Source organism: Arachis ipaensis, chromosome B10 (genome assembly GCF_000816755.2).
Source record: "Arachis ipaensis cultivar K30076 chromosome B10, Araip1.1, whole genome shotgun sequence".
Lineage (NCBI taxonomy): Eukaryota > Viridiplantae > Streptophyta > Magnoliopsida > Fabales > Fabaceae > Arachis > Arachis ipaensis.
In genome coordinates this window covers 107,121,889-107,134,061 of record NC_029794.2, presented here as the reverse complement: position 1 = coordinate 107,134,061, position 12,173 = coordinate 107,121,889, and the positions used below count along the sequence as shown (strand labels likewise).

At 37.5% G+C, this 12,173-nt stretch overlaps 2 protein-coding genes across 2 annotated transcripts in view; both read left to right on the top strand.

The window, feature by feature from the left end:
* Positions 1–408, top strand: part of LOC107623668 (mediator of RNA polymerase II transcription subunit 21-like) — a 9,040-nt gene extending 8,632 nt beyond the window's left edge. The window contains exon 3 of the mRNA XM_021113844.1: positions 128–408. Coding sequence (XP_020969503.1) covers positions 128–250 — 123 coding nt within the window. The 3' untranslated portion in view covers positions 251–408. The remainder of the gene's footprint in view (positions 1–127) is intronic.
* On the top strand, positions 1,399–3,207 carry LOC107621823. Its single transcript, XM_016323812.2, has one exon. It carries the CDS (start codon positions 2,423–2,425, stop codon positions 2,930–2,932), a length of 510 nt encoding a protein of 169 aa, XP_016179298.1. The 5' UTR covers positions 1,399–2,422; the 3' UTR covers positions 2,933–3,207.

The window sequence follows — 12,173 nt, the reverse complement described above, 5'->3', positions numbered from 1 at the left end:
GGTGTGGGGGAAGGGGGTGAGGCCGTAAGGGAGTAAAGGCAAGGCTAGGTTTTTTATTCCTTTCTTAAAAAAATCAAAACGGCGCCGTATAACTTCAAACGTTTTTTTTTTGTACGTCATATTACAGGCTGAGAATGATGCTATAGGCCAAGAACTACAGAAGCAACTCGAAGCTGGAGGTTATCTCCAATCTCAATCTTTTCATCCGAGTTTTCTGCTTATTTTCTATTCAGATCGTACTAAAATGTAAATTAATGTTGATTACTAAGATATGATTAGGAGAGATCTCTAGCTAGTAAAGTTGTTAACTAGAGGCCTTATTGAACAGCAACATTTTGGTCATACTCATATTTAGAAAAACTGTTTAATCTTGAATAGAAGTATCTAATAAGATGTTTTGAATGGTTAGCCATGTGTGCAATTTATATAACATAAGATTCTCCAAGTGCAACGATTTTGAATAATGAACTGGTTTCAAGCTACTTTAGCATTTTTTTTTCCTTGTTCTTTTGTTTATTCGGTAAACTTGCATTGCTCTATAATTTGATCAAGGTTGTTAACTAACATTCTTGCCTGTTTCTTGATTTCAGGAAAGGAATTAAATCAAATTCAGGATTTGTTTAAACGATAACTGTTTGAATTTGAAGAAACCTGAATGAAAAAACTGGAATGGTTCTATTGACAGGGGAGATTGGTACTTTGGTAGCCACTCTATCAAATTATTAGATTTATAATCTGATATGAATCATAATTAGATTCTTCATCTTGACGAGGCTGTTGTAGCCATTCTATCAAATTGACATTTAATTATACTGTGTTAGAAGTTGTCAATGTTAATATTATTATAGGAATTTGTTATGAGATGTGTTACAAAATTATACCGATCTCCCTTCTCTCTCTCCTCTCAATCGTCTTCTCCCTCTACCAGCTATTAAAATTCTTAAATAAGTTGGTAAAATAGTTACATTAACTGACTAATCAAGATTGAAAGACAATAATTCTCTCTAACAATCAGATTTATGGAGTTGTTTACTTCTATTAATATGAGACACATAAAAGTTTTGCTTAACAAAAACGTAGTATAGAGTTGTTCCACATTTTTCTTAATTGAAAATTAAATACAAACACTTTATTAATAAATTTTTCCAAACACACATTTATACTTGATTTTTTTAAGGAAAAAAAAAGAAAAAAAAAACTATGTGCCAATCAACATTTATTATCACAGAAAAATATTTCTAATTATTTATCATTTTTCTATCAAAAATCTTAAGATTAAGTCCTTTTCTGTGAAGTCTTATATAGTTATACTAAATTAGTATACGATAGAAATATATATATTTAACTACCATTTTCGTTTTCCTTTGAAAAATCCAAGGCAGGCAAAAAACCCAATATGACATCGAATAATTTGGAGCTTGAGCAAAACACTAATAAAAAATAACATTGCTATTATAGTATTGTTAGGTATATAAAATCCATGATAAAGTTTAGATCCTTCTTAAAATTTTCCTATGAAATTGGAGGATCTAAAATCCAACACCTTGAACTAAATGATATCAACACTTGTATGTATGATCTAATATGATTTCACTGTACAAGAAAAGTTCTCTACTTAGAAGATTTATTTCATTGCAACCTTGCAGAACAAATAATATGATGGCTTCATCTATCTAGCATTCAGAAGCATTCTTAGCACACTCTTCGTCTTTGGTCTTGCTAGCATCTGGTTTCTCACAGCTTGAGATGTTTTGCTAACATTGGAATCAAGAATGTAGTCTTTGTTCACCAAATTATGCAAAACCCACTTCACCAATTCGGTTCCCTCTGTCACCGCAGGCTTTCCACTTTCCAGTCAGCAGTTCAAGCAGGATGACCCCAAAGCTATATACATTCCCAGCCACTGTTACTGTCATTGTATATGCATACTCTGCCAACCAACCAACCAACAAACAAAGCAAGTTAAAGTACATGCATGAGTTGAATGCACTTTCAAGGTCCTGTGCACATCTAGTATTTGGTGAATTTACTCAAATTCTCTTTGAATTAGACATAAATATGGGAAAAATACATCTTTTATTCATTCTTACTTCACTTTATTTTATAGATATAGTGTATATCAATTATTGTTTTCAACAAATTTAACCAAAGGAAATGAGTGGTTGCCTTTTGTTATGCTTAGACATCTATGGCCCTGGCCTACTTATGAATGGCCATAAGCTTGCTTGAAAGACTTGTGTAACGAGAGAGTTACTAAACAAGATCATAGAGAGAGAAAGCACACTTATCATTCTTGCTTTGGTTTTTGCACCAGTTGAACTAAAACCCCTCCCTAAACAACTTCAAGGCCCACCTTCACAAACCTAACCAAAAACCACTCCTAATTTCTTTTCAATCTTTTAGAGTTCTGATTATCCAAGCCATGGATACAGATGAATTCAATTTCCCTAGAATCAGTGATACTCATGCACATGCCATTGATTCACCTCTTTTGTGGAATCTGTCACCAATAGCATCTCCTAATCCATACCAAAAAAACAAAGGAGAAGAAGATGGTGATTTCTTTGGAGCAAAACTGATATCTCAGGTTCAAAGGAAGAGCTTCTCATCAGTTGAGACCAGAATTCAACAACGAACTTTGTTGGATGATGATGATGAAGAGGAGAAAATAGACTTGTTGTGGGAGGATTTCAATGAGGAGTTGATGTGTTCTTCAACAACTGGTTCTTCTGCTACATCTTCTTCAAGAGAAGAAGTTGAATTCAGATGTGCTACTCCAGCTTCCTCAAGATTTGCCAATAATAATAATGATGCACTAGTTCCAGCAACTAAGAATATCAATAGGCCTAGCATGGTGGTGATTGTGAAGGTCTTGAAGAAGCTCTTCTCTGTTAACAACTATCAAAAGAAACCAAGAAGGAGAGTAAGATAATTATCCTTTTCCTGTGGTGATTTATGTCAATCAGGTATAAAATTGATCATTTATTCATGTATAACATTAGAAAGGCTTTTATTAGTCTTTGGTGAGGGGATTAATCCTTATCACTAGAGAGCTATGCCTCTCCAAATGCAATGTAAATATAAATTATAGAGAGAATTCTTGTCACATATGTTCCTATTGGTTCTGTTCTAATCTCTTTTAGCCAAGCCAATTAGATGAAGTTTTAGGCTTTTAAAGTGGCACTATAATCTTCTTGTTTTGGTAGAGGAAGGAAAATAAGCACAATAATGTAATTTCCATTATTCATTTTTTTATTATTATTATTATGATAAATCCTTCCCCCCTATCATTCCTTTCATTATTGTATGAATATGATAGCTGGAAACAGGACACTTTACCTGCTTATTGGACCAAGGCTTGTCCATGGGCTCTACATTTTGTTTTAATCCTATTTTGTATACTATATGCATCAAATTTGAGTACTTTAACCAAGTTGGGTTGGTCTAGTGGTTAGCTCACTAGTCCGCTTAAGCAAGTGTCGGGGGTTCGAATCCCGCCTTGTGCATGCAGCAACCCATTGGCCAGCGGCAAACCCTTAAATGGAGCTCAGTACCGCGACGGATTAGTCCTTGACCTGCCGGGTTGGGGGATACCGTGGGAAACCAAATTTGAGCACTTTACCTCCAAAATTGTATCAACTAATGCCAATTTCCACCCACAGTTGAGGATTTATATGAAGTGCTTTTACATAGTTGGTTTTCACTTTAATTGGATGCATGGACAGAGAAAGGTTTTTATATTAAAAGTAGATAGTTGTATAATTAAGCAAACAATGTTCTTAATCTGTGTAGGTTTCTTATATTTGTACGGTGCATGGAAATAGAGGGAATGAGACATTGTTATAGCCTGAAAGAATGTAATTATTTTGTATTTTCTTTTTCTTACTCAATTTGCTTGTCTGCTTTTGTTGTCTTTACATGTTAACCTCTCACTATAGTTGTTTTTTTCTTTTCTTTTTTAATTATAGAAATATGATTGTAATAATATCCAAATTATACCCAATAATTTTGGTTTCGAACAAATTAGTTTCTAATAAAATTTAAAAAATAAATTAGTTAACTCTATCTATTTTTCTCTTAAACGAAGTACTGGTTCTTTTGCCACTCAATGACTCGAATTAAAAGCAACAGGGTTAGGTTTCTGTTTCAACAAACAAGGTTATGAATATCAAGGTACTCCGATCATGAGAGAACGAGAAAGAGAGCAAGAGAGAGTGGGTTGGGGAAACACAAGTTAGGTAGGTCTAGGCAGTCATGATCCAAAGTCAAGGATCCAAGGATTTGGAACCGAGAAGAGTATGTCCGTTTGGAGAAGGAATCCTTTAGTATTTTTGTGGATGGGCTACCAGAAGATATATCGAAACGTGAATTGTTTGGCTTATTTTCATGGACAGGCGGATCATTGATATATATCTATCAAGGAATATGAGAAATGGTGCGGTATACCTTTTTGCGTTCGTACGATATACCACAAAGGGAGGAGCTTTGAAAGCAATTTCAGAAATGAATCGAATGCAATTGAGAGGTCAGGAAATTTTTGTGGGAGGGACGAGGTATAGAAGGGATACTGACCAGGGGAAGAAGGCGGTGGTTGTGGACACTACAATTTGGCGGACTGATGATGGAGTTGTGGAACGTCGAAAAACTAGTGCTCTGGGAGGGGAACAATTGGAAGAACGGAAAAACATGGACACTGGTAAAGATATGCATGGAAAGTGTGGGATGAAAAAGATAGACGTCTCGGTGGCACAGCCTAATTTGAGCTGGTTACAGAAGAGTGTTATCAATACCATGATGACAGACTTTGGTTTGTTGAACGCGATAGCTTGTAAGGAGTGGCCTCACGTGGTCAAGGTTTGTGAGATGGGGGCATACAATGATAGCATTTACAGTATGGAAGCGGCGCTCGTACTTAATGGGAACGGTCGGTTGAAGTTTTTCCATAGGGTGTGGAGGTAGGGAGGAGAATGACCGATGCGAAACTAGAAGGGTGTCGCTCGAGTGCTTCAGAGTACCGTTACATGCTTAGTCAGAAGCTGCGTTTCGTACAATCGATGAACAGTGGGGTAAGGTGGTGAATTGTGACGATGCAACAAAATCATGTCACTCCTTTAGTGTTGGACGAGTGCAGATTGACACATGCATGTTCGAGGTCATTATGAATGGATACACATTACTGTAAGGACGGTTGGATTCGATGTGTTCGTAAAGGAAGCGAGAACTGAAGTCGATGACTTACTGCCTTGTGTGATGAAGGATATGTTGGAAGGCACTGATGGGTTCTCTATGGGAGGAAAATGTGCTATGCGAGATCCTGAAAATCACCACGGTGGTAATAGCAGTAATATGCGGCTGTCGGAATGGGATGCAACAGCAGATTTGATGGTGACGACGGTTAGAGAGGAGGATCAACGACAAGAAAAAGTTGTAATTCAACATGAGGATTTGAATGAGTGGAGAGACAATTTTTTAAATTTGAAAATAGCAAGAACAACAGTTAGGTCAATCAATTCTGGTGTGTCGAGGGCTGATCAATCGTATTTTGCAGCAAGTAATGAAGATGCTAATTCGGATAGAACTGAATCCTAGGATTATGGTAGGACCGGGATGGTGGCTGGGGTGAAAATTAATAGCAATAGTAGGAGGGGCGGACGTGGGGCTGCTGATGCTAATTCTCTGTGGGCAACCGGAGTTTTAGTAGAAGACAGATTGGGAGTGGGTTTTGCAGCTGAGTACGATGCTTATGATGCTATTGAAGGAAGGCATTGGGGAGAAGGGTGTCATGCAGGAGTTCAGGCAAGGAATAATGGGGATGAACATTCGAAGAAAAATTGTCCAGGTTGTTGTTCAGAAAATATTGAATTGGCTAATGAGATAAAAGATGATGGCCAAGAGGTAGATGCGATACAAGGACGGCTTGATAGGGAGGATGGAGGGACTGGTGAGACTTGGAGGGTTGCAGAGGACTTGGAAGATGCAAGAATATCTGAAGACAGCGAAGCTGAGACTGAATCCTCTGAAACCAAATGGGATGATGAAATGCAGGAAAACAAGAAGGCATGGGAGTTGGCAGTGGAATCTGGAGCAGTTCAGTATAATGAGGAAGATGATATTATGGCTATACTCCAAGCACATAACGAGGCAATTGCGCAGAAGAAAAAGCAAGCTAAACAAAAGGAAAAGGCAAGAAGAAGTAGGCCGAAAAATCGCAAAAAGGTGTGTACAATTGGTTTAAAATGATTTTTAGTTCTTGGAATATTAGGGGTTTGGGGGGAGTTGAAAAATTGAGTATGGTGAAGAGTTTTAGGAGAAAATTTTAGTTGAATATGTTAGGTTTAATAGAGACAAAGAAAGAGGTAGTAACCAAATATGATGTAGTGCAACTGTGGGAAAATAATGTGGTAGGATGGGAGTACGTGGGGTTGGAAGGTGCTTCCGGTGAGCTGTTGTTGATGTGGGATGAAATGATTTTTCAGAGGAGCAACTATTATAAAGGGGAGAGATGGTTGTGTGCGGATGGCGTTGTGCTAAAAAATAATTTTAAGTGTACTTTCTGTTTAGTGTATGGTGTGCACCAAAGGGAAGAGAAGCTTGTCGTGTAGGAAGAGCTGAGCTTTTTATCTGGGCTTTGTCAAGTACCTTTTTGTTATTTGGGGGACTTTAACGAGGTTGTTCAAGTGGAAGAGAGGAAAGGAGCTACCACTTTGACAGTGACTGCAGCTGAGTTTAAATTTTGGATTCAAGATATGGAGCTTTTGGACCTTGCACTTGCTGATCATATGTTCACATGGTTTAGAGGTTAGTCGTGTAGCCGCATTGATAGAGTTCTGGTTAGTTTGGAGTAGTTGAAAGAGTTTCCTAAAATAAGGCTTAGAGAAGGTCCGAGAGGTTTATCAGACCACTGTCCATTGATTGTGGATATCACAAGATTGGGAGGGGGGCCGAGACCTTTTCGGAGTCTGGATGCTTGGTTTACTCATGAGGGTTTCTTGCGGATGGTGAAGGAGGAGTGGAGGAATTTGGGTGACGTACAATTCATTGACAAGCTGAAGGCTTTGACGGTCCTGCTGGGTAAATGGCATAAAGAGAATTTTAGGGACATGGATATGAAAATTATGAAGTTTGAAGAAGAGATAAAGAAAGTAGATGATATGGTTAGCAATGGGGTTGTTGATGGAACTGTGGAAGCAAGAAGGAGGGCGTTGGTGAGCTCTTGTAAGAAATAGTATATCAGAAAAGAATTACATTGGAAGCAGATATCGCGATCCAGGTATGCCAAGGATATGAATAAGAACACTCGCTATTTTCACAATCTAGCCTCAGCTCGAAGGAGAAACAATCGGATTGAGTCCTTACTTATTCATGGGAGGATAGTAAGAAATCAAGCAAGGATTAAAGTTGCTATCAGAGACTTTTATAAGAATTTATATCATCAGGAGACCTCATCGGTGATAGGGTTCCACGATGGACTAGTTAACCGGATAACGGAGGAGGAGGCAGCAGAGTTGGAATGGATGCCGTCTAATGAGGAAATTAAGGATGCAGTTTGCGATTGTGAGTCAACTAAGGCACCGGGCAATGATTGGTATAATATGAGTTTCATTAAGAAGTGTAAAGTGTTGGGAGGATGTTGGTGGGGAGTTCACTGCAGCCGTGATAGGATTTTTTCAGTCAGCTGTTTTACCCAGGAATGCGAATGTTACTTAGGTGGCTCTGGCGCCAAAGTTTGTCGGAGCTAAAGAAATCAAGAACCTTAGGCCAATTAGTATGGTGGTATGTGTTTATAAGGTTATATCAAAGATCCTGGTTCGGAGGATGCGAATGATAATGCTTGGGTTGGTAGGAGAAATACAGAGTGCGTTTGTGCATGGTAGGAAGATACATGATGGGGCTTTGATTGCATATGAAACTGTGCAGTGGCTGAAGTTGAGGAAAAAGAGCTCCGCAATTATTAAACTAGACTTCCAAAAGGCTTATGATCGAGTCAAGTGGAGTTTTGTGGATATTGTTTTGCAGAAGATGGGGTTTGGCCGTAGATGGAGGGAGTGGATAAAGGAGTGTGTGTGTTCTGCGTCTATGTCAGTCCTAATAAATGGATCTCCCTCTAAGCCCTTCAAAATGGAAAGGGGTCTACGACAAGGGGATCTTCTTTCTCCCTTTCTATTTGTGCTTGTTGTGGATGTTCTACATAGGATAATTAGACAGGCGGTGTGGAATGGACGTATTACTCCGTTGTTGGTTGGAAGGGATAACATTGAGTTGTCACATTTACAGTTTACGGATGACACTATACTTTTTTGCCCTTCTGAAGAAGAGACGATCAGAAAATATTAGTGGTTGCTACGCTGCTTTGAGATGATGTCAGAGTTGAGTGTCAATTTTGACAAGTCTAGCTTGATCCCGGTTAATTGTGAGAAAAGTTGGGCACGACAGATGTGTCGATTGTTGGGGTGTAAAGAGGCATATTTACCTGTCAGATATCTTGGCATTTCTTTGGGGGCGAATCCGAGGCTGGTCAAGACATGGAAACCAGTGATTGATAAAGTAGAGAAAAAGCTAAGTCTATGGAAAGCAAAGTCTCTAAATAAAGCGGGTATGCTGGTTCTCATTAAATCTGTTCTTAATAGCCTGCCTATTTACTATCTCAGCTTGTACAAAATGTCGAAGGCAGTAGCAGACAAAATAATATCCTTATAGAGATGCTTTTTGTGGAGTAAGGAGGATGGGAGGGACAGGATGCCTGTAGTGAAATGGAAAGTTGTACAGGCCCCCAAAAAGGCAGGAGGTTTGGGAGTTAGTGACGCGGTTATTCGGAATACAACGCTCCTGTTCAAGTGGTGGTGGAGATCTTCGAAAGAGGATTGTCCACTTTGGAAGAAAATTGTATGTTCCTGTAATAACATGAATCCTTCTGAGATGATTTGTGATCAGCTTGTACTTACAAGAGGGGGTCCTTGGAAGGATATTTGTCAACTACAAATCAGGGAGCCACAAGTGAGAGAGAAGATGATTAGAGGCTTGGCTATGGAACTAGGGGATGATAGGATAATTCGCTTTTGGGAGGATAGCTGGTTACCTTGTAGTGTTCTGAAAGTTATTTTTTCAAGACTTTTCTCGGTCTCAAATCTTCAAGGATCTGTCATAGGGGGATTGTGGGTTCTGGGATGGGCTAGAGTGGATTTGGAATTTCCAGTGACGACGAGAGTTATTTCAATGGGAGCTAGAACTAGTAAACCAGCTTCATGCGGTTCTGCAATCAGTGAAACTGACAACTGAGAGAGAGGACAGAGTGATTTGGAAATTTGATAAAAAGGGTGTTTATTCTACTAACTCATTTGTACAGGTATTGCAGGCAGAGGTACTTCTCTCGGATATCACAAGCTATAGCTTCACTAGTACTATTTGGAGAGGATTCGTCCCACCAAGGGTTGAGTTGTTTACTTGATTTGCACTGGTTGGTAGGGTGAATATAAGGGAACGACGGTGTAGATTAGGTGTTATTGGCCAAAATGATAACATGTGTGTTTTATGTCATAAATATGTTGAAACTGCTTTTCACTTGTTCATTGGTTGTGAGCTCACTTGGCAGGTGTGGTGTGCTTGGTTGTTCGCTCTTGGAAGGATATGGAATATTCCAGGTACGCTCAAGCAACACTATGAAAGTTGGATGGATATATCAGTGAGAAAGATGGAACAGAAGCAGTGGTTGGTTGGTTTTTTTGCGGTCATCTGGATAATTTGGCTAGAAAGAAATGATATAATCTTCAAAAATCAAGGTTCAAGTGTGGTGGATATTATTAACAGATCTTTTACAAGTTACGATGAGTGGATTGGTAGTGAACTCTGTGGTTGATGGTAATGTCGAAGATGTCTAGAGGTTGTTATTTTTAACATTAAGAGGTTTTGTTTCTTTTTTTTTTTGTTTTACCTTGTTGTGTTGAGTTTTTTTATTTCAAAAAAAAAAATTTACAAATATCAAAAGTTTAAAATGATAATGGCTAACACATTCTCTCATATGTGAGGGTTGGAATAGGTTCAAAAACAAAAAGGAATGTTGCATAACAAATATTTATTTATAAAATATAAATGAAGAGAAAGTTATAAGTAAACAAAAGGAGTCATACTAAGAAATATTTCAAGTGGACTGGGAGTATCGGTGCTCCAGTTGTTTTAACCGTTGATTTGAATTATAAAAAATATATATAATATATATTAATTAAAATCAATAGTTAAAACAACTGGTGCACCAGTATTTTCCGGTATACTTAAAATGTTTTCCATACTATATGACGTTCTAAATGATAAATAGAACATGTATGTGATCCTTGTATTTAAAATTCTCTGACTCCGAAAAAAGAAAGAGTAGGGCAAACAACTTGGTAAGTGGTGAATCCAGAGTCTTTGCATAGCTTCCCACATTCCTTCTCTGTTCTCTCCTTCCCTCCAACATGAAGGAACATTAAATTGTCAAACATAAAAATATAATATTTTTATCATAAAATTTTTAAAAATTATTTATAATCTTTCCATCCACACACACTCTTAATATTACGGTACTTGGAGAGGATAATTTTAAGGCAGCGTCCAGTACCTCCTCCAACATCAACCTGCATTGACACTCCTTCAAATCCATCATATGCTTCCAAATATTTCTTCGTATGTTTGGCAGAGATTCCTGTCATTGCTTTGTTGAAAGTGTGACTAGTTCTGCATCCTTCTCCATGTACTCCCACACCGACATCCCATTAGCCTTCTTGAACACCTCTATTCCTCCATCAACAATCGCATCCTTAATGTTTACCCTAATTAATTATAATTCAAGAATATATTAATGCAGCTCAATCAGATTAATTAATTATTGGAGGTATCAGAATTTATTATTTTTTGCCATCACTTAGTTATCAATTCAATTTTTTTAGTTTAATTTTTTTAATCTAGTAATCCATCGACATATTTTATCTCATATTTTTTAACATTGATGATTATCTGATAGCCAAAAACAATAAATTCTGACGACCCTCTAAAATTAATTAATTACTCACTCATCAAACCCTTGTTAGAGCTGGGTGGCAGTTGAGATTTGAGAAAAAAGCTAGATTATGACTGATTTTTGAGAAAATATTTAGCAGCATGTGAGAGACTATAAAGCCTCTCAACCTTGCCGCCAACGCCATGGTCGACGACGACACTCGAATTGAGAAGTGAGAATCTGGCAAGCACACGAAGCATTTTGTCCAGCCTGTTGTAGAGTTGAGGGTGCTGTGAAGGAAGAGTATGCACCGTTGGTGGCTAACTCAGACAATATCTGAAAGAGGTTGAGTTCAACAGCAGCATTCAATATGAAAGGGAACACTTGAAAAGTTGACAACAACATCGCATACATGCATGCATCGTCGTCATCATATCCTTCTTCCTTTCTTGCCGATGAACTCATCATTTGTTGCTAACGGTGCAGCTTTAATTTCATCTTTATTGATTTAATGATAAAACTACTAGATATGTATGAGAGAGAGAGAGAGAGAAGTGTATTTGTAATGAAAAAAAAAAGTATAATCTGTGGGTAATTTCATGGAACTAATTCAATTTTTATGTGTATGAGTTAGTTTAAATATTTTGAGGTTAAAATGTAAACATTTAAATTTATTTTATAATAAAAAATAATAATTTATTCTAAAAATTTGGAATTGTAAAAGGGGTAGGTTTTTCCGGTGAGGAAGTATGAAGAGCTCATGGAATATTTATATAATGTGTATAATGGAGGTTTAGGGATGTCCGATTCAGTATCAGAGATATAACCATTAGTGTTACATTTTTTCTATCAGCTTAAACTTTTGGGATGAGTGGTGGTTTCATAACATGATATTAGAGTTTTAGATTCGAAAGGTTAAGAGTTTAATCTTTGGTAAATCCTGGTAAACCCCAAAAAATCAACTTAAGCTTTTTGGATAAGTGATTTCATGACATGAGATATTTATTATCCCTGGTACCCGATGGTTAATATTCATTTTTTAACTTATAATCCATTGTATACATTGTACAAATATTCCATTGGTTCCTAACGGAATTCTTCTTCGTTTGCAACTTGCTCAAACCATTAAAATATAATCTGTCCAGAGTCCACAGCTCCACATAAGGGGCGTCTTTTCTTCGTTTTTTTTTTTTTTTTGTCATTG